This window comes from Argiope bruennichi, chromosome 2 (assembly GCF_947563725.1).
Source record: "Argiope bruennichi chromosome 2, qqArgBrue1.1, whole genome shotgun sequence".
NCBI classification, from domain to species: domain Eukaryota; kingdom Metazoa; phylum Arthropoda; class Arachnida; order Araneae; family Araneidae; genus Argiope; species Argiope bruennichi.
In genome coordinates, this window is record NC_079152.1 from 106862552 (window position 1) to 106886972 (window position 24421).

Below are 24421 nucleotides of genomic sequence, written 5' to 3' on the forward strand. Positions count from 1 at the left end.
TTAAGGGTTTCCTTTATATTCTAATTAATTCTAAAAAGAGATGTTATGCAATTAGTGGACTTTGAAACAAGCAAAAATGGACGAAAAATGAAATTTTATTTTTATTGTTTCATCACTAAAATCTATATTTATATTTAACTAAAATAGTGTCATAAAATGTATTGTTCAATAAGATGAATGAATACCTGAAGGGCCTAGAGAAAAAAAGGCACATTTTAGTGACTTTTCTCAAAATTATATTATTAGATTGAAATATCTGTGAAATGTTCCAGGTGTCTTAATATTTGAGGAAATTAAATACAATTAATAATAAAGATTTTGGATAAACCTGAAAAGAACATAGGTTTTGCATTTTATATTTCGAAGCTTTTTAGATACTTAAAAGACAATTTTATTTCAAAAAAATTAAAATTCTTATGAAAATTTAGTAAGTGTGCATAAAAATATTTCTAAAAAAATAGCATTTAATTGAAATTAAAAGTATACCGAGTTTTTTTTCAAATAAATTTATGTTGGATAATAATGAAAGAATAAAAGAAAAAATTAAATCTCTTAGAAAATTTTAAAATTAAAAAAAATGTATATTTAAAAATTTTTATTAAAAATAATGTTTTGTTCTAAAAAGCTTTTTAGAAATTTGACAATTTATATTTTAATTCATATAGATAACAAATTCATAATTCTAAGGAAATAATTCGCAAACGTGCCTATTAGAATACATCATCTCCTTAATATAAACAAAATGGAATATTTGAAAATTATTGTAGAATCCATTTATATACTTTTTATCAGCCATAGATAGTAAGTTATTCCTGTATGAAGTGATTTTAATACGATATATTATAACATTACTGTAAATTTAATTTTCAGATATATTTTAGTTTTATAATTAAAAATTAATACTTGTATTTAAATAATTTTAAACAAGCTAAAAAAAATTAACTCTGAAAAATTATTTTGATAACAAAAGTGATTTTGTTATATGATCTATTGGAATCAAAAGGCATGCAAATTAAAGATCAAAGAAAATTAAATATTCAACAAACAAAACAAAATTTTTTTTAAAAGAAGAAATTATTAATCAAATAACGAGAAAGGTTCTCAAATGTTTAGTTGCGCGTTAATTATTAGTGGCTAGAGGGAAAATGTTTAAGGAATTTTACAAATTTGTAAAAAAAAAATTACTATAGACTTAAAATCTTCATCACGCTGTATAGTATTAACAATACAAAAAGTGCAATGCACAATCAAGCAACTCGTGTCGAATGACAAATAATGAAGAAACAAAATATCTGTCTTTTGAAAGTATGAATGGCATGCATTACAGATCTTTTGTATAAGACATGTCTGTTGCTTTTGGCTCTGCCTAAAGTTTAAATCTCGTCCACCCAAGAGAATCTCCTTTTAGATATGAACGCTCATTTCAATTTGAGTATGCATTAATTTTGAAATGATTCATCATCATTGGTGTATTTGGTTCGTTATTATTTGTGTTAAAATTTATTTTATTTTAGATGTTTTTTTGTTTTCTATAAAAGTTTCTTTTTGACTCATAAAACTTCTTTCGGGAAATACAGGCACTGTTTTTGGCCCCAAAATTAAAATAAAATAAATAAATAATAAATAAATAAATAAAATAAAACCGTCGGAGAAGTTTTACGGAACATAGAATCATCGCTAGAGGGCGCCAATTCAATGTCGCGAGGATGACATGAGTTTCTATAGATTCAGCTTCCAAAATGTTGGTTAAAATGTATAAACAGTTTGAGAATCCTCGCTCTCTCTTTATATAAACGGAAGAAAAAGGTATAAGAAGATATAAAGATATAAAGAGAAATTTTTTCCTTTTATATAAAGAGAAGAAATTTGTTCTTTTTCTGTTCACATTATCATAAGGTGATTTTTTTTTTCTAAAAGGACATTTAGCATCGGTAGTGAAAACTTCAACTTCTAAGTGAATGCTAACGAATATATATTGAAATTTATATAGGTTTTTATGAAAAAAAATGCAGTTGTTTTCTCATTTTTTACAAGTTAAGGTGGTCTTATTTAAATAGGAAACACCTACTATTTTGAAAATATATTTATTACTATCAAACTAGATGAAGGAATACGCCGTAATAATCAAATATCTACTGAGAAACGAATAGAATATTTTTAGTTTTTCATTTTAAATAACTTATTTTCATTTAAAATGTATATAAAATCACAAATTTATTCGTTTAAAAAAAGCGAAAACTTAGTTTTCTCTTAGTCAATGGTTTTTAGTTCAATTTAAATGTAAAATTCTAAAATTTTGAAATTAAAAAAAATGAAGTAAATATGCACTTTAATGATATTCATATCTTATTTAAAATTTATTTTCCGTCTTTTCATATTTACGGTAGGTTAATTCCAGCAATGTTTCCAGAATCCCTTATTTTGAGGATTTTGTTTCCCCTTCCAGATTTTTGATGAAAATAGTATTTTGGTTTTATAATGCTAGTAGCGACGTTTTAAATTTTATTACTTATATTTTTTGTATTTTGTACTTTTTCTATTTATTAATTGCAAGTATAAATATTTTGAAATCTTTTTATCAGTTTATATCTCCATAACACTAGCATGTGCTGTCAGTTACTTGAAAATGCTACAAAATCAAGGTAAAATGAATCAGTTGACTGATGATAAGGGTCTGAAAATATTAAAATACATATTGTTATCGGGAGCACATACATTAATGCGTTTTTAGAACTTCCGTATATGAGGTAATCATTGAAAAATATATTACCAAACTTCATCTTTATAACACTGAAGCGGTTTAAATTTAATAAAACACATAAAAGTAGTAATAATTTTTAATGGGAATACTTACATCATACGGACTGTTAGTTGGCTTTAAATTTTTGTCCAATTTAAGCACTCGGAATCTAACTGTAAAATAGAAATTTTTGTTTATAGTTAAAAAATAAAAATAAAAAATATGAATGGCTTAAATATATTTAAATGATTGCATTAATGTTCTTTAAGTAATATTATCAACAAGCCATATTACTTATTATACAGCCTATTGTGGTTACTAATACTACAACTAGCACTGCATTTTTATACATACTATATTTTTTTACTACTCCATATTTTATTCTTTTATTAAAATAAAAACGTGAATAACGTAAAATCGTCTCCTTTATTGTTTGTTTTATGATAAGTCCTTCCACTTGTTTGTTATATGAGTAAAGGCAGTTCAGATTTTGATACATAAAACAACCAATACTCCTGAAACAAATAATCATATAATTAGCAATATAAAAAAAGCAGACATATTAATCGCTTGAACATTGACTGGGATGATTTATTATTTTCCTTTTTACTCTTGAACAAATAACAGTTTTTGCTCTCTTCTGATTGAATTTGACATTTGCTGTCTTATATAATTTAGAAAGAATAACAAATCTTACATAAAATGTGTAAAAAATAGAAAATGCAGCTGAAAGTTAGAAGAAGCTGTTGCAACTGAAAATTTTTATATTGGGAATAAGAAGTGTAATCTTGAAAATGTCAGATGCCTTTTAATTTGCAATCACATTTAAAAAAAGTATTACATTCATTTGGATTCAGCTAGAATTAGCCAAATATATCACTCTAATTAAACAAGAAAGTTCATTACCGAAACCGCGAAACTTACTTGAATCTTTAACAATAATTTTTTTTGCCATTTTTATATGCTTTGGAACGGCAAATAGCAATAACTACTCAATGCATTAAAAAAATATATATTTCTAATAAAATTTTAGGCCAGTAAGCTATAGAAAATGAGGCATACAATTTTGATCCCATTAAATAACAGCAAAAACAACAATAGATCCTTTTCTTTTTTTAATAATTCTTCTCTTTCTTTCTTAACAATTTGCCTTATAATCAATCGCAGAGCATGGGACTCTATGAAAGTGACATCTTTCAATCGATTTAACTATCGTCTGTCATTATTGTGACAAGCAGCTATATTTTCACAGAGCATAATGCACTGTCACGGAGTTAAAGCGGGGTTACTATTTAAAATTATACAAAGTAACGACTTTCTAATAAGTCAAGGATTCTTTAATAATATGTATAATGATGAGGATTGAAGTGCAACTGAACGAAAGGATCAGCTGAGTTTATTCGACAGTCAACGTCATGGGTGTGAGCATGCAATGCTCGCGTTACATTACTATGCTATCAAAATCAACTATTGACGAGACACGGTTTTAATCTCATGTTTAAACCTCCTTACAGATGAAAGATTCTGCTCCTCAGATTTCGTCAAAGAATAAAAAATTAAATACATTTTTAATGTTACGGCTTTTGAAGATAATCGAGTACCGATACTCATGAAAATAATAGACACGTAAAAGTATTAATTGATTTATGATGTAATTCATAAAGAGGTACTTTTGAAAGCATAGCATGGACAATGATAAACGATTTATAGTGTTAATCCCTGTAAAGAGACATGCATTATTATATGCCTTCAAAGTAGATACAGAATAGAAAGCGTCCATGACTGCTTTTTCTTTCTAAAGATTTTTCTGCTTGAGAAATGATCAACTATATAAAATTCTTGAAAAAAATAGAAAATTAATTCATTAAGGTTAGTAATAGGCAAATACATAAACCACTATAAAAAAGAATGAGTAATCATTAAAAATAAATCACAATTTCCCACTTTTTTAAAGTATTCCTTGAGCAATTAATGGAGAAAGCCTAAATTTGTATGTAGTTTTCTAATCATTTATTACTGAAACATTATAGATACCTTTTTGTCCTGGCTTATAGAGATGTTTATCCGTTTGAATGATATAAATGTATGAACTTGGATCCGCAAAATATACATTATCGCTTCCGCTTATAGTCTTTCCGCACATAGTTCCATTAATTTTTATTCTTCCGCTATAGGCATTATTCCCGCTATCAGGAGGAGTTAGGTAAAGTTGAAAAAGAGAATCCTTTTGTCCTGAAAAATGAATGAAAAATTATTACTGACATTGCTGTTAAAATCATTTTAAACTCCAATTTAATACTGATCAAATCAAATGTTTATCAAACCTTGTTGGAGTTGAAATATTTGCTCTTTTGCCAGGGTTTCTTTTGAATTGGACGAGTAATAGTCAGAATAATATACTTGGACTTGCAAAATACTTTCTTCGAGACAACCAAATCGGAGAAGCTGTAGTTGGTTATTTTGTCCTTTGTTTAAAGTTCTTGGTGATGTAAAAATATAGCCACTGTAACGAACAGATGAAATTGGAGTTAATCAAATCTCTTGATTCTTATAATGATATATTAAGAAAAAAATTAATGGAATTAATCGGGGATAGTAGTTGGTTTTTGCATAAATAGTTGGAAAAAACTTCTACCATTTTATGAATTCAAGTTCTCTATACTAAATTGTGTGAAGGTTGATTCAAACTTCAGAGTAAAAACTACTAGAGAAGATTAAAAAAGCGGAAATGAAGTCATATTCCTATAATAATACGTTAGATTACCAGAAACACCAATAAATCTGTAGGATATACGAAGAAGCAAGAAACGTGGAAACTATTGTGGTGATATTTTTTATTTGAATAGCGTCCAATTTATAACCAATTGGAACTTTTTTTCCAATTTCAACTTTTCAAAGTTCTTACAATTTACAATTATATGCAATTGATAGCGATGACTCATCTATTATTGAACGCTTTTAAAAAATCAAAATATATTGTAAACTTATGAAGCATCGATTTAGATTATTATGAAGAGATCAGTCATATGCTACTCATATTTTTTTTTCAAATAGTTCGATATTTAAAGCACTAATGTTAAGAGATGGGGTGTGGTGTCCACTGGATTAAGCAGCTGGCGTAGTCGGTCATTTTTAGCAAATCCTTTTTTTAGCTTGTTTTTATGTTTCCTATCTTCTCTAAAAGTTGTATTGTGAATCATTATTCATATGTATGTGCACTTACTACAAAATTTTATTAGAAACGCTATAGATAAGATTCAACAAAATCCTTATTCACTCAGAGGAAAGACGTTGGAGAAATTAAGAAAAAGGTTTCAAACGAAGTTTAATAAAGCATAGAAAATAGGCTTAAATGCTGACGTATGGGTAATTTCTATGGCTTACATATAGAAATTGAAGACTGTATGTTTCAAAATTATTATCTCACAAGTTTGTTTTTTGCACTATCTTAAAACTTAAAAAGTTACCATTTTAATTTTATGAGTATGAGTAGTGAAGAATGGTTTCTACATTTTTCATATTTTTTTAATGTAATATTCTATTTGTAAAAATTAATTTTTATTGTTATGATGAAATTTAAACTCATTCATCAAAACATACAATCACGTGCATTTGAAAATGTTAAAATTACTATTAAAAATATCCTTTCTTTGGGCGTTTCTTCCGAAGCAGAATTTTCACTTTTAAAATTTGCATGCTTTATGATTTGTTTTCTATTTAATCGGTTAAATTCTTGTTTTTCGGAATTATGAATTTAAAATTGATGCAATAGGTAAAGGGAAATTCGGTAAAGTGAATTTAATAAAAGTGCATTTCAAAATTAAATTTAATAGCCTAAAAAATCAATAATCTAAACAAACAAGCTGCTCGCCAAAGATGGCTATTGTTTTTTTGAAAATAGCTACTATAGCTAGTAGTTAGCCTTTTTTTCGAAAATAGCTAGTTTTTTTTGAAAATACTACTATATATTTATATAATTTGTATTCTATATATCTTCCTGTACATCTATAAATCTTTCTATTCATCTGCTATGGAAATGGATATCCATAGCAGATTATAGCATTATTCATAATGTTATAATTAATATTATTAAAAATGTAACATAAGGAATTTTTCTATAGCGTTCATAGAAGAAACTATATCTAAATAGACGATTTGGAAAAATTCCCGTGGTATCATTGCTACTAATTATAATTATTTTAAGCAATACGCTTGCAGGTAGAGTATTTCCTTCAGTATAATTTATGATATTCTTAAACAGAATGACTAAATGATAATAAATAAATAAAAAATTCATTCTATTGAATTTCATAGATATGTATCAGGAATTAAGTCTGAAAGTCATTTATTTGAAAACACACCTTATATGTTTCATTATCATTTTGATTTATATTCCAGTCTTTGGTTTTAGAGAAATTTGAGAAGGGAAAAAATATCTTTTTTAGCCCTATTTCTTTTTTATAGACTAAAGATAAATTCTAAGCTTCAAAAATTAAATTCGTAGGGTTCATGAAATATATTTAATTTGATAAATTGGTTCCGTTTCTGTTTCAATATGGAAATTTTTCAGAAATAACCGGGTTTTTTTGTATGATTTTAAATTTTGTTGAGAACCATTACCGTAAAAGTATATCATTCGTTTTGAATGATAAATATAATTTCGAAGAATAGCAACTTATTTCAAAATAGTTTCAACATTTTCACTGAATTTCTAAGGAAGCTGAATCTATATATAAGCATTCAAAGCTTTTTTATTAAACAAAACTTTCTAATATTAATAAATGTATTCAAAATAATAATTATTTTAAACTTTTGAATTAGGATTCGGCCCAAATCGCCTCTTTGACAAAGTTCTAGCTCAGACGCATGTTTGAAATCTAGGGGTCAAAGGTAATTCGCAACCATCCATTCTGTTTATACACGAAAAATTACCCCGAGTTTTGAGGCTTTGGAATTCTCATACTAACTGGGCTCATAGAATTAAATAATAATTTTTTATCCAAAAGATATAAAAATAATAATATTTATAATTAACATTATGTTGTTCTATTATTGAATTCTAAGGAATATACATCATTAAATCACAATAAAAATGTGAGATTTAATGAAAAAAAATCATCTTTAACATTTTTAGTTACTAAGAACAGGCCCGCATTAAAAATAGTCTAAAAATAGTCGAGAGTTCTACCCTCTCGTTGAAAATCCTTTTTTTAATTCTTAAAAAATTACACTACTTTTCACTATGTCATTTATGCTTTCAATTTTGATGAACATTATCATATGCACTATATTTTTTGCACGAAAAAGACTAAAAGACAATATTTTCTATAACTTAATCGCTCTTTTACAAGTTTTATTACACTCTATTATAATTTTAATTTAGAAAATATTTGAATCAAAGTTACTTTATAATTTTCACAAATTTTAAAACGATTTCTCACAATTTTCATTTCATTAAAAATATATATTTAAATATATGTCTCCTGAGAGATAGTTTAAAATGATTAAGGTTCCGATAAATGAATAAGATTTCAAAATGTGTAAAAATGTTAACATGAAAGTAAAGATAATTTCATAATTCTTTTTTAAAGAAACACATACTTATCTACTTCGTCTTGAGCTGAGCAAATGCTTAAGATCGAGGAAACAGTCACCACGAAACTAAAAAAGTACTTCAAATTCATGCCTTTTCTTTTTTGTTTACAAAACTAAAAAGGAAATACTTTTATTTAATTATGTATAGATATATTTATAAAATAGCATTTATATAAATAATTAAATATTAAAAAGAATCAAAAGTAATATTTTCAACAGAAATAACTCAGCTTGAAAAATAGTCTTATGCAAATTCATTTAAAAGAATGTATTTTCAACATTTATTTGTTTATCACTACTTTCATTTAGGATGAAAAGAGTGAAATGATTGCAAATTATCAATTGAAGAATATACTTTACCGATATTGTCTTTTGTGAAACTTCGTCTTATTGAATCTAGAACAAGCTTTCTGTTTAATGAATATCAAAACAGAGTTGAAATGACAGCGAAGCATGTGAGCAAACAATAATTGTACTGATGTGTTTGAACATTCTATTATAAGCAAAAAGGTTGAAATGCAGTCGCTTGCATAAGAAAAGATAAATGATAAATCATTTGATTTCAAAATGTAAAACACGACTCATTTCAGATTGCATGAATGAAAATGTTATTAATAATAATTATAATAGTTTTATTATGAATATTATTTTTATATTGGTTCTTCATATCTAAGGGCCAATATATGTCGAAATTTTCAGGTTTTACTTTGTTTTTTTTTAACTCATTAAATTTAGTATATTATTATAAATAATAATTCATTGTTATTTTCTGTATATGTAGATGTTATCAAACATCTTTGAAATTAAGCTTTAAACTCCTACTTTTAGTACAATTTCACATCCCATAGCTTTTACTTATCTCTTATTTTTATGATTCCGTCTTCAGTTTTGAGAATTTTTATTACGAATTTGAATTAGTTTTGTTTACCTTTTACTTCCTGTAGCATATATTACTCAAACCTAGTATTATTTTGTTCCTTACTTTGAAAATTTAATTTTGTAAAATTATCATTAGTTGAACAAAAAAAAAAAAAAAAAAACTACAAATTTAAAGCAGTCAATGTTTAATCTTATAATTTTCTATTTTATAAAGAACAACAACAACAAAAAAGATTAATTTTAATTATAACATAAAAAAACATGCAAAAGCACTGCAAGCAAAAAAGTACAAAGAATACGTTTTACCAAGATATTTTGATACTATTTCATGTTTTAGAGATTTTTGAATTTGAGCAAAAGAGTTTCGAAGTTATATGTTGTAGAATGTCTTCTGCAGACGATGGCTAAAAATGGATAAAGTTAAGCAAATGAATTTTTTTACACAGATTTAGCACATTATTGTAAATCTCTGTTGAATTTCAGACGAATTGCATAAACGAAAATTCTATAAGCTCTTACAAATGGATTTGAACAAGAAAGTTGAAGAAGTGCATTGAGTTGGACTTATAGAATATGTTCATATATTAAAACAGTATATCTGTGTTAAATTTTGGATCCAAACAACTGAAAAGATAAAGTCTAAATTGCATATTACATTCTTTTCACTATCCGACGAAGCTTAATGCAAAAGAGATATTATTATGGATGTATATCAGAAAATCAAGGAAAGTAACACTTGTGCCGTCTTTTTTCCTCAGTAAAACATGATTACAAATGAATACCATAAGCTATATGGATCCAAGTTCTTAGAAATTTACTAAGCAATACAAGAAAGGTTTGGTTGGAATTGTTAATAAGCGCAATTGAAAGAATCCCTATTGTTATTTTTTATGCATCATTTATTAAAAATTTATTATTTCATTTATTATTTCTTCATTTATTATTTCATTTATTATTTCTTCATTTATTATTTCATTTATTATTTCTTCATTTATTATTTCATTTCATTTCATTCATCATCATTTCTTATTTCTTATGCATCATTTATTAAAAAACATTACCACCGTTTAAAATAAATCATTGCTTCGAATCATTAGTTTCAGTAATAGTTCTGCAGTTACCCTTGAATTCAAGTTACCTTGGTCTCATTACCTTATATATTACAAATATGTATCATTTCACATAATATCTGTGCAAAATAAATACGCTGTGCTACTTCTAGTCGCACTGAATCAAGTAAAAAAGTGCTCACTGTACAAAAGACATTTATTATCAGTTATAAAATGAACATCTTGTATAACCACGGAGCAATAAATCTAGCTGCCAGTTGTCTGTTCTGTAAAGTGTAGAATCATTCTAAAACTTAAATTGTGCTCACATGTTTGATATGTGCTCACGTGATTTGTATCACTTGAGCCTCAATTAACTACAGTTTTCATTTTAAGAGAAAATACAATTTCAGGAAAAAGTTATTTGTAACTTTTATCAAATACAATTTGATGGTTTTTGTAGTTGCTAGAAATTTATTGAAACATAATAAGAATATGGAAGATGAATAAATATTTGTTTAGATAGCTGTGCGTCATCCATAAAATATTAAAAATATAATAAAAAATAAACCAATTAGAATAGTAATTTACAATTAGAACAAATCAATTAGCAATTTCAATTTTATATCCAATAAAATAATCACTATTCAAAAAGAAATAGTATCATCAATTCAATAATTGAGTATCATCATTCTGTAAAATTAACAAATGGAAAATATGAGGCCCAAAAAATTGTTTAAGGCAACTAACAGAACATTTAAAAACTACATTTAAACTAACTAACAGAACATTTAAAACTAACATTTAACATTTAAACTAACTAAAAGTAAGCAACTAACAGAACATTTAAAAAAAGGGATCAAAATAAAAGTTGACACACAATTATAATGCCATATTATATAAAGAAAGATATCATAAACCTTACTTAATAATTTCACTTTCGTCTATTGTTCTGACAGAGAAAAAATTTTAAAGCTCGCTCTTGCAGCGAGCTTCTGCAAACTGAGATGTAATTGAAGTTTCAAGAGTATATGTACAGCAAGAATATAAATGTTTTTTAGAGATGGCTCCATAATATTAAAAGACTAGGCTCGTTTTCTTTTTATTACCGAAGATTATGATTTAACTGTATAGTAGCTTCTGGATGGAATTCTTTGTAGCTTTCTACCTAGTAAAATTACTTAGAAATAACATTTTTTTTTCTGTGTTTAGAATAATGTTACGATTGTAGCTTGAATTTCTTAAATTTTTGCAAATATTTTGTTGATAAAATATGAACTCTTCCATGAACTTATGGAATAATTTTTTCTTACTTTTTAGCCAATAATATTTGATTTATAAACTATAGAAAGAAGTTTCCAAGAACATATAATATGAAGTGTAAGCAATTTATTTTAATGCTAAAAATTGTAGATGGATTTGTTTGATTATAACATAATTTGCGTCAGATGAAGTTATACGCAATAAGTTATTTTACTCAATTGTTATGATTGACAAAAATTGAAATCGCCAAAATTGGTTTTCTGATATTCACAAGTTTGCTAATTTCTTCTTATATCATGTCGTAATATTTTAAATATTTGAAACTTTTTTTAAAGAAAGTCTAAATTATTTGGTGCTATTTGAGAATTTTAAGGACATTTTTTCGGAATTAAATTATGTTCAATATGAATTGAGTTTAGCAGATTAATTTGACACGACTGGTAATTTTGAACAATGGCTACAAGGTTCATTACAATAGCGCTTGTCTGCTAAGTAATTAGTAGTTGTTCAAAAAATATTTTTCAAGGGACTGCAATTAAAAACAGAGATTTTGATCTTAAGGGCCTAAAATTATTAATTACAAATATATAAATGAAGTCTGAAGCATTTTAAATAACCAGTTTATGAAATAAATTTCTTGTAAAATTTTCAGTAATGTGAATGTTTAAAATGTAAATTCATTAGATTAATATTTCAGAGCCCTGTTTATACGCACACAGGTTCTTCGGTTATATTTATAGAAAATAGTTATATTATATACTTCCTAGTTTGTAGAATAAAATGATTAATAGGAAATTGTAATTTTCGCTTTTGTATCTTCTTCTGAAAAACTAGCTTTACCAATTACTTCTGATAATTTTAATCGTGGGGTAATGGGACAGCCTTTTATATAATAAAAATAAAATAAAATAACATATTTCTATGTATTTGGAATATTATATTATATCAAGAATCTAGAAATTCTAAACTTAGTAATGCGATTGTCTTCCTACCTACTATTTCTTTGTTTAATTTCTCTGTCAAATTAATAACTGGCATTTTTAAAAATCTGCTACGTAATCCAAATATGTAGATATTATATTTTATTGCATAGGGATCGTTAATAATAAAGTTTTTTTGGGGGATAAAGTAATTATAAATTGGTTTTTGTATTTGCTTTTTTCAACGAAATGCAATTTTAGTCATCTAGTTTTCTCTGAATACTCTCTAACATAGTTGCCCGTTCAATTATCCTGGGGCCATGCTATACTTCTGCCTCAAGAGTTACTTGGGTAATTGGAGGTTACTTTCTATCATTAAAAATTAGATATGAATGGATAAGCACAAATGAATGATATTTGCCATTTTATTGTGACATTCATTATTAAATATGATTAAATTCCTTGAAGTATTTAATTTCATTAATAAATAATATGTAGGTGAACAGGAGATCCAAAATGTTTTTCTAGCCTCCTTCAAACCTTTGAAAAAAGGGCGTTCTCTTGTTGCCACGATGTATTTGTTGTAGAAAATCCCGATATTGTTCTTTTTTCGAATTTTTTTTATCAATGTGGGAAATTTTATGAATTCCTCCTTAAAAGATATATTTGGTGAAATTTTAATAACAAGATTCATTGGGAAATAGCATATCTTCGACGCAGTTTAGCTAGAAAATAACTCTTGTACCACTAAGCGCCACAAGAATTACACAGTGGGAAATACGTAAATGGATATGGAAAGAGTAGGTACATAAGACATACATTTGTGAGAATTTTATGAACTTCCGTGACATATGTCAGTTTAAAGATAAGTCATCATACAAAATTCAAAAGTGGCAATTTTGTAGATGAACTTGGTTTAAGTGTTCATATTTCTGAGGAAATCATGCCTCAAATTTAAATGAAATAAATTTTTATATATACTTATATAATTGTTTTATAAATATACTTTATCATTATCATAACAAAATAATTTACAAGAATTTGTTTTAAACTTTTCACGATCAATGAAGAAAGAGAATTTTGTTTGGATAAAAATAAATTCTTTCTTTTTTAAAATCATTGATAGGTGAGACGTATTTTTGAAGAAGGATGTTACTGAATTTTGGAGCTTTTTTACTGAATTTGGCAAGAAGGATGTTAATAAATTTTGGAAGTATATTACTAAATTTTGAAAGCATGTTACTGAATTTTTGGAATTTGGAAGGATGCTATTGAATTTTGGAACTTTTTGGAACTTCATAATTAACGGCTTTCGAGTGATAAAAAAGAAATTGCATTTTCTTAACCAGTAACGATTTTTAAAAAGGAAATTTGAATGTATAAAGAAAGACATATTCATGGATTCCTAAGCTTTATTGCAACAAACGTCCACCGTGTTCGAGCCTAATATACATAAATTCTTGTTTCTTGGGATAAAATGTATTTTCACGGAAAATCTCCAATTTCCGTCCATGGAAATTGAAGATGATGAAAAATTCCAACATATTTAGTAAGTAATAATGATGCTTTATTCTACACGGGAATACGAATGCGCAATAGCTACACTAAAACACTACCAAAGCATACACGAAACATCATTTACATTACACAGCAAGATACAAGCAGTGAAGAATATAAAACAATCTAAATAGAACAAAGCCCCCAGAGATAATTCGCAAGAGATCAAAGTTCCAATATTCATCGCTTGGCTTGTCACATCAATTGTCTTACCTGCTACTGCAGCTGAGTTCTTCTCGACTGACTGCAGCTATATTCTTTAGTTTTTTATACTCTCTGCAAAAAATTTCTAGAAATATATCGTATCACCGTTCCTAATCGAGATATCGCCAACATTCTCGAATATTTTCGGAACTTCATCTTTGCCGCAAAACTCGGCCTTGAACGCCAATTAAAACGCCAAGGATCATTGACTTGACGTTCATTCAGCATCTGTTAGAATTATTTGTACAAATTTCTACTTCCATGAAAGTGAAATTTGGTAATATTGCAATATTATCTTCATATTAGGGCTGTGAGGAAGAAAATGAAGTGCTAAAATTTCATTTCATTTATTACTAAGATTCACAGTTATTACACCCCTTATCAGAAGTTCTTTTGTACTAGTATAATTAGATGCTGTAATAAATCAGTCGTAAGAAACCATTAAAACTTTTTCATAATTATTATTGCCTTCGATAATATTTAGGACTTTTTAATATTTTTTTTACGTTTTATTTATTTTTGCGTTTATATATAAAAATTTAATACTCGTTCTGAAACTAGTGTCAAGGCTTTTATTCATCTTAAAATATTTTTTCAATTGTATTGCGGATTTATATATTAAGAATATATTTTTGAAAAATCTGTAAAATGTTCATGAAAAGCATAAGTTTGTATTGGAATACATTCAATAAAATTTTTAATTTGATTGTTACTGCAAAGCAGCATGTTACAGAATTTCATAACTTTAAACAATGCGCAACGTTTTGACTCAACATCAGTCTACATTCATGCATTTCCAACCGAGTCAGTTTTGATTAATAATATTTCGCAATCGAAAATCTCAATGAAAGACATACTTCCAGAATCAGTAGCTATAAATAATACTTTACTGAAAATTTTAATTGATCATTGTGGTTAACTGTTTTATGAAATTTTTTAAAAAAATCAATTCTTAAGTGTTATTTACTTTACATTAATTAATTTATTGTCGGCTTGGATTCAAATACTAGCAATTTTAAGTTCTTAAAAAAATGTGAGTTATTTGGATTCTAACAGAAGAAAATAATCGAGAAATACTATTTAAAAACTCTTGTATATTACTTAATAGAAACGTGCTTCTAGTGTACATTTCTAACAGTTATTAGTGCCTCTTAAAAATTTCTCATTTTTTGACTTAACATGATTTTCAAAACAAGCCGACATTTTTATTATTTATTTTCCATATTAGGGTTGTAATTTATTTTTCGAGGAATTCAAATGGAATAAAAACTATTATTGAGTTTATTTCAGATTTTAAGGTCAACTATGACGCTTGTGAATGAGGTTATATATAATAGTTGATGTTGTTATGCTATAAGAACGTCACATTTTGCTTACAACATTAACGTACAAGAGCACTGTAGTAAAAGTTTCATGGCAACTTTTAAAACATTTTTCTTTTTATTAATAAAATACATAAAAATATTTTCATTCACTCTTAGTATAAAATGGTTTAATACACAAAATAGTTTGAAATTCTTTATAACAAAAAGGGCTGAACCAAAAAAAGTTTACAAACTTTCGCAAGCTAATTTGTTTTTCTTAAATTATTATTTATTCACTTCAATTGGTAAATCAGTGCTAAATATATAAAATGGGAAGTATATATGAGATATGTACATTCAATAAGAATGGAACCTTCACATATAAAATTAATTTTTCCTGTTAATGAAAATGGAGTTCTAAGTAAATAAATAATCAACAGTTTTGAATTTTTTGTTATACTTTATGCATTATGTCCTTTTTATTATGTATTGTTATGTATATTAGGTACTAATTCTATTTTATGAGAAAAATTCGTTGAATATATATTTATTACTTTCATTTCAACAATTTATTTGTTTCTTTTTCATTTTTATTTGTATAGAATAAGGTGTTTTATCTATTAATAATAAGGTATTTTTATATTAAGGATGTTTTAGTTTGTTTTTAATAAAAAGATGTGCATCCAAACTTACACTCTAACTGAATTATGTGTTAGTAGTAAATTTCATTTGTTTTTAATTTTACATTTTTTCCAATATTCAAATGCGATCAATTTACAATTTTTACGAATACAGATTATTGTTTGGTTTTTTAGTTCCAACTAAAGAAAATATTAATAAAGTGAGTCAATTTACGAAAAAGAAGACATTTTTATATAATAAATTACGTAATCAACAAATGTGTGCTATAATTTTCATTTTTGAAGCCAAACAATGGCAAAATTTGGATTTTTACTCATCTTAAAGAAAGTTATATTCTTTTTAGGTTTCGAGTCCGATCAACCAGCCATGCTTCATAAAACAAAATCGCAGTCTGTCTTTCATTAATTACAATTATGTTTTAAGCAATCATTTAAAATTTCATAGTGATGATAATGTTTTATAATTAATATTCTATATTTTTAAAATTAAATATTTTGATTTTTACATGATCTGCATATTGTCACGAAGATGCAAAAAATAACAAGTCACAAAATAACATTATATCAAGCGTATTAGCTTTAAGCAACTCGTAACATGCAGGCGAAGAATTGATTCCACTGCTTGTGGAATTCAGAATTTATACCTTTACAGAATAATCTAGAAATCGGATGATTATAGAAAGTTCTAGAAGCTTCTAGAAGATTAACAAATGAATAATAAGAATTTCAAATTAAAGTTCAACCGTTAAATCAATGCGACTTGGCTGAGTTTCTAATCCCCGACCTTCTGCTCTGCACGCCCGTTCTTTAAAGCTGAGCCACATTGACTACGCGTGGACCTTCCTTTTGCGACAATATTTGATATTATATTTCGTACTGCAATATTCTTATTCCAAGCAAAATATTTTATTTCTTATGTTTTTATAATATTCTTAATTTCCTACCTTATATATATATATATATATATATATATATATATATATATATATATATATATATATTTAATTAAAAATATATATCTCAAAATAAAATTGTAAAAGTATCAATTCCTTATAAATATAGTCTAACTGAAATTTTTATGGCAGTGAATACTGAATTCGGATTTCTTCATCATGTTTAAATTTCTTTATAGCATTATTGGATTTTCGATAAAAAAACTTATTTGATGTTTCTCATTCCACTGCTAAAAGTATGTTTAAATATTTTTATTTTTAGGTACTTTTATTTCCTTTTTAATTTTTAATATATTCGTAACTCACGATTATAAATAATATGGAATCTGAAAAAAATTAATATTGCTCAAATTTAATTCTAGATGGCACCACTAATTTTTGGCTAAATTAATATATTAATGTATAATGGAAAATTTTAAAAAAGTATCAAAATATTCTATTTTGATCGGGATCCAATAATTCTTCAAAATTGCAGATCATAATAAAATGAGCGAAAAATGTATTCATAAATTCTGAATTTACAAGAAAAGTGCGAAACAAAATAAAAGCGTTTCAAAAATAAATTCTCTTTCTAATGCAATAATTCTATTTCTAATTCGGTTGAAACTTTTTTTAGATTCTCAAGTTAAAATATGTGATTTGAAGAAACATATAACTAAATGCATTCGAAATGGTAAAGGCAGTGGCATCAAAAAGAACAGAATAAACGACTGTACTTGATTATATTTACAGCCCCTAGTCAGCGATTTTGAGCTTACGTAAAGATCGCCAACGCCGAGTTACGAATCGTCAAGTTGACGAAAATGCTCATTTTTTTGGCGACAGTAAAAATAAACACATATACCTAACACCATAGTTATAATTATAATTTCGAGAACATGTAGTAAATTTAAACTGTAAATGGAAGTCATTTGGATTTAATTTAAAATAAAATATACCAGGTTGAAATTGCCAAACAACAAAACTTGCTTGTTCGCACTATAATACTTTGCATTTAATGTCTATTTGTACACTTTCAATGAAATCTCACACTTCAAAGACTAATCACTGCCTTTTCTACGATTTCTATTCTTGTACTAATTAGTCAAATGCCTCTGATTCACTTAATAGAATTCTGAAAAATGTCATTTTTTAATTTTATTTAGAAATGTTGACAATATCTTCAGTTTGTACAGTATCTTACATATAAAGGCATATATTTTTTTAATTTTTATGTTATTTTCTAGTCTTGCTTATTTTTGTGCTAATTTATAGCAAAGCTATGCAAAATTTTATTGACCTATGACCAACTATGACCACATAATGTTGCTCTTAATTCAAGCCAAAACAATCAACCGAAGATATAATGTTACTTGATAACAATTTCTGAAGTAAAATTCAGGAACTTATCAATAAAAATCAGGTTTATATAAATAATTTATTATGAATCGTTAAATTAAATATAAAAAAATATACAACATTTTTTTTTTGTAATTTTCTTCATTGTAGGAAGTAAGAAAGTTGATGTGTGGTACACTGAAAATTAATTCTGAGAATTCGGGGTGTTCTCATAGCCTTACTGAAATTCTTCAATTTTTATCCAAAAGAAGAGAATAATCCCTATTTAAGGAAATATATGAGAAAGATCCGAAAGACCATTCACACTTGTTATTGTAGGAAAAACTCTAAGTCAATCATACATCATATTTTTCACTTTAAATTCTTGTTAAAATTATTTGCATTTTTGAATATCATTTGATGACTCTCATTTTTGAGTGCGAAATTCTAGGTTATGTCCAGAAAAATTTTTTTTAAGACTTTAACAAAAGTTTTCTTAAGATGAAAAGCCGTTTGACGGATGTAAAGGATTTATCAAAAGTAATAGTTATAACAATATAATGCATCTCAACTTCTGTTAAATTGTGCTCCCAGACTTTGGAATAAATCCGGAACAGAAATCTCAGTTATGAGGAAATCTATCCCAAATAATTGAATCATAACAACCCGTTTCATGTTATCGTTTATCTATTTAATTCTTTCCGAAAAATGGGGAATACTGTCGAGTTTCACATCTAATTATTTTTCACGGTCAATGAAATATTTCCGTCTACTACAATGTGAATATGTCATCATAATGGAGATTCACTTGCGTGAACTCACTGTATAATTCAACGGATTTCAATTTGTTTCGGATTACATTAGGGCAAATAACATGTCACTTTGCTTCGTCGCTGTCGACAAATATCTTGAAGAAGAGAGCATGAGAAGAATAAACTGTCCAACTCAATCCCAAGATATTCAAATATATCGAGCAATGTTAGGACTATTTAAGGGCGTTTTTTGGCAATTCAGAATTCACATCAAGAATTTACGCGTAACTTCGAAGAAGGTTTGCCCTGTGTACAGTTATTTCATCTAATTCAAATAACAGATAACCTGATTTTAGGCTTAAAAAGCTCATGAAAAGATATTTTAGTTCTAGTAGGAACTTATAAATTTATGCAAGGAAATTTTCCTTTTCATTTGTTAAATTAAAACATTCAGTTGCAATTTCATAATTTATACTTTATTTTCAAGAAACGTATTTTTTTTTTATGTTGGATAATATAAAGTTCTAGGATTCCCAGAAAACATGCTATTATTTAAAATTTTAACAGAAATTGATAAATAGATTTGCTCTGTTTTTTTAATAACTATTCTTGAATATACACAAAACATCTCCCGATTCGTATTAAAAATATTTCATTGCTTGGAATAATAAGTCTGTTAATTATTTTGAATAACCAATGAACAAAAGCTATTAAAATACCTCAGCGGTAAATATAGCATTCAATTTCATTAGATGCAAGTAAATAGTACTAAAGATTGTGTTATAATGTGTACATGACATTTCTGCAAGGAAAAAAATTCATTTCTTACAAAAAGATCAAAAGAATTTCATTTTAATATATTGTTACTAAAAAAAAGAAATTTTATAAAATGTTGCATAAAATATTGGTGTATGCTATAAATCAGTCACTTCTGTAGTTTGAACAGGAATAAATAGAAGAAATTTCATATAATGAAATATACAGGATAGTAAAGTCGTAATATTATTTTCATGTCTGGAAGTCTTGCATCAGTTTCAATTTCCGAAAGTGTAAGACACAGATGTAGAGTATTCTAAAAATAGAAAGAGGGAGAATTATAAACATTAATATTCACCATATTTTAAAGAACTTTACAAGTTGTGAATAAATAGCATCATTTCAATCAGTTTTTATACAATTTTTTATGGTTCAAGAAAATTGAAAGGATAGGATATAATTTATGGTTTTCAATATATGAATGGAAATAGATAAATCCAACAGATAAAACTGTTCATGCAATCTATTCTCAGACACTCATTAAACTCTAAATAAAAGAATCAATAAATTTAAAAATCACAAAATTGTAATTCGTACATATAAATAATTATTTATAAAAATTATAGCATTATTATTCAAATGTAATAAAAAATATTAATAATAATTATAATATTATAATTATAAAATAATAATTATCGTATAGCGAATAATAAATTTTATTATTCAAAATGAAATTTATGTACGTGAGATTTTTAGAATTTGTGCAGATTATTTTTGGAGAAACTATTTTGTTCATTCCCTGTTTAATTGAAACTATTCGATTGATTTATTATATATGAAAAATACAACTAAGTAAGAAGCTCAGCTTAAAATGGCAAAATAAATATTTTAAGATAAATAATATTATAATATAAAATATACTGTTTGAGATTGTTATCTTAATGATTTATAAAACAGAAGCTATTAATTTAAAATAGGTAAAATGGCTTGATCTTCACTCAAGATTAATATATTGTTTGAAGGAAAATAGTATATCCTAGATTTGTAATATCTAAAATACACACTTTGTTTGATTAGTACAAATTGTTATTGTTTAGCTGGTAAGAGATCTATGAGAAAAATTAAATATATTTCTAACACGAGCTTATAATTATATATCATAAAATTAATAACACTAAAAACTACTGTTGTCATATAAAAGAGTGAAGAATGCTATGAAACTTATATAATGAAAGAAATGAAAGATAGATGACTAAGAGAGTACTTCTTTTTTCATCTTGTTACAATATTACAAACAAATTATAAAAGTAAGAATAGATTTAATTCAAATTATTATTTTAATAATTTAATTTTAATTTTAGAAGAAATTTTATTTTACCAGGTGCATAATAGTCAAAAACTTTAGCAATTCCAGGTTGAGGATTCTCCACTTCGACAATCTCTTCAACATCGAAAGAAAATTCTTGTGCATTGTTGGATATCTAAAATAAAGGAAACAACACTTTGAGCACAAAATAATAGGCATTGTGAGAAATTGGGGGGGGGATAAAAGATCCAAGTATAAAATATGTAAATTTCATTTTTAAAAAAATGCAGCGTGACAAGCAGGACAATTGTGCAATTCGTTAATTATTTTATCAATATTTTTGGCATACACGGCATTATTCCGTATTCAGTCTTAACAAGTAATACTCATAAAGATAGTAGTTGTTATGGAAAATAAAGAATTATGTAGTATTTATACAAAGAGATAAACACACATATAAGTGATAAGTTTTATACTAGTATAAAGGAGCAAATCTTATAAAAATTAAAATCTAGTAATAACAATTTTTATGTTATGACACTAAGCAGTAATTATTGTTACTTCTTTCAGTGATTACTTTCTAATAAGTTACTTCATTTGATACGTTAGAGACAAAGAAAGGATGTGAAACGTCTAGGACATATAATTTTTGAGTTTCTTATTTGTCATTATTGGTTTCAAAAGTTAAGTGATGCCGAGGCATGCATTATTATTTTGCACTCTTGATTATATTTGACTTTAAAAAATGTTAGAAGCTCGTTCTGAGGCTAATGCCCAGTGCAAATGTACCCTTACTACTAGTCTCTACATTAGTGTAGCACCACCATTTTACTAAGTCTATAGAAAAATTATAAAAGACTCTAGTATTAATTTTAATATTGCTGCTTTTTCAGAATCTAAAAAAAATCAGATAACTAAAAACAGAATGCAGAAAGAGATATTTCATTAACAGCCATATCGCACACATGCAGGCAAAACATTTCCCAACATTTTATCGCATCCCACATATGTGTGTGACGGGGATTTCCGCATTGTACTGAGCGGCGACACCATATTTTATATTGGTGATATTTTGTAGATGATATGTAGGTAGGTCTGTGTAGCGTGACTAGCGCAGATGTAAAATAATAAAATACATGAAAGTCACGTTGCTAATATATAAGCGAGATCAAAATAAGCTAAAATTTATTAAAACTAAAGAAATTTAACCAAATTATAACTTCACATTATATATGAAGAAAGATATTTGAGAATTACAAAAGTACACATCTTGGTGCCTTGGAAAATATTGCACACTTAACCATGGCATGCAATGTATTAAACAAAATTTATCAGAAGACTTAAAAATTACTATTTCTAACTTAGTAACTTTATGCGCATTTTATGAAAATCCCTCGTTTGTAAAAAGATAAATTTCAAATCTAATGATCATTAAAGCTTATTGGTGAACGATGTTCACTTACCTCTGTGAAATACACATTGACTTGATTATTTTCAACGTCGGCTCTTAATATATTATTAGTTGGATCAGAAGTGAGCTGCAAGAAACATGAATATAATTGGAATGATAACTATAATGCATAAATTCTGAAGTTAATTTAAATTTAATAAAATATGACATAAACTGTATGTTTTTCACTAATTATGCATTGATGGCTCATCTTTATTTAACCCTAGAATGCATGGTTTTTTATTTTTTTACAAAAAAAAAATGTGTGTGCTTTGAATAACTGCATATAGTTCTGAAAAATTATTTAACAAAATTCACTTATTTTTTTCGTGAAATTAAAAAATAATAATTAAAATGTGCCAATTGGCTGTCTATATTATGAATTAAACAATATCTCAGTGATATAGGTCTCATAATAACAATTTGAAATAAAAATAAAAGTCGCTTTTTACCAATATATTTTTTACAATGCAAATAAAAAATATTTTGATAGTATTTTTGATGACAGAACTAATTTACAACAGCCCTTTTAGTGTTTTTTCAAGCTTCCAGATTAAACCTTATTCTGTTACCGTTACTGCCATATATATCGGTATTTTCAATAAAATTTATCAAAAAGCATTTAAAAAAAGACTTTTAATCACTCATTGTTGCCTTTTGTAATAGCTTTGTTATGTTTATAAATGGAAATAAAAACTTATAACTTGACCAATGGCTACACGATGCACTGTAGGGTTAAAACTGAACTACCAAGCTTAATACGGTTCTCTTTTGAACAATTACTATTCTATAATGGTACTTAAAAACATAATTTTATTTTTAAGATATATTTTTAATATTTAGGAATTATTATAATATTCTTTTAGAAAATAAATAAACATTCTATAAAAAGAAATATGTTATTCAATTACTTCGAAAAAAATAATAATGAATTATAAAAAAATTTATTTTAAAATGTATCTAGAATGCTTTTCAATTAACTTTTATATTACTTTTCAATACACCATTTTCCGGATTATCAGTCAGAAAATAGCACACAAGTGATAGAATTATTCTTTAAATAGAGTTACAAAATACTTAGTACTTAAGTACTTAAAAAAAGATCCAATACTTAAAAAATACTTAATCCAAATACTTAGAAAAAAAATGCATTACATTTCAACTTTTGGAATAGGAAGCTTTTATTTTAGCTTATTTTCGTGCTTTTAATGATCTATAGGAATTCAAATTAAAATAATAGGTGTAATAAGAAATTCGTCAATGAATTTACTTTGCACAAAGAACTCAGATTAAAGGAAATAATTACTTTATTATAAAATGAAGTAAATTCTGAAAATTTACCTGGTTCAGGCTATCCTTCACAGCAATTGTACCAGAAATCATTTTGATTTGAACAACGCTCATTCCAGATTTTTGACCCTGTGGCGTATATCTAAAAACATAAACACGTTTACTTATTTATTTACTAGGATTCAGTGAAATTCAGATACTTTGATTATGTTGTTGAAATAAGATTTCATGATAAAATAAATACATTAGTGCTTGATCATTTAAAATTCATGGAACAAATATATAAAAATATTCGCGTATTTATATAATTATCACATCATGATTACACAAAATAAAATAATATTTATATTTTAGAGCTTGATATTCATTAATCAGAAAAGAGAGAAAACTAAAGATTCCAATTTGTAATTTTAAAGTGTCGATTGATATTTTATTCTATCTGAAT

At 26.2% G+C, this 24421-nt stretch overlaps 2 protein-coding genes across 3 annotated transcripts in view; both read right to left on the bottom strand.

Annotated features, from left to right (window-relative positions):
• LOC129961860 (alpha-2-macroglobulin-like) overlaps nucleotides 1-11322 on the bottom strand; it is a 50752-nt gene extending 39430 nt beyond the window's left edge. The window contains exons 1-5 of the mRNA XM_056075458.1: nucleotides 11189-11322; nucleotides 8342-8448; nucleotides 5065-5243; nucleotides 4775-4972; nucleotides 2855-2913 (exon numbers count right to left, since the gene is read on the bottom strand). Of these exons, the coding sequence (XP_055931433.1) occupies nucleotides 2855-2913; nucleotides 4775-4972; nucleotides 5065-5243; nucleotides 8342-8424 (519 nt within the window). The 5' untranslated portion in view covers nucleotides 8425-8448; nucleotides 11189-11322. The remainder of the gene's footprint in view (nucleotides 1-2854; nucleotides 2914-4774; nucleotides 4973-5064; nucleotides 5244-8341; nucleotides 8449-11188) is intronic.
• Nucleotides 11323-20010: 8688 nt separating this feature from the next.
• Nucleotides 20011-24421, bottom strand: part of LOC129955282 (alpha-2-macroglobulin-like) — a 57126-nt gene continuing 52715 nt past the window's right edge. For both annotated transcript variants that reach the window (XM_056068211.1, XM_056068212.1), the window contains exons 31-34: nucleotides 24028-24118; nucleotides 22700-22774; nucleotides 21309-21411; nucleotides 20011-20246 (exon numbers count right to left, since the gene is read on the bottom strand). In XM_056068211.1, coding sequence (XP_055924186.1) covers nucleotides 20209-20246; nucleotides 21309-21411; nucleotides 22700-22774; nucleotides 24028-24118 — 307 coding nt within the window. In that variant the 3' untranslated portion in view covers nucleotides 20011-20208. The remainder of the gene's footprint in view (nucleotides 20247-21308; nucleotides 21412-22699; nucleotides 22775-24027; nucleotides 24119-24421) is intronic.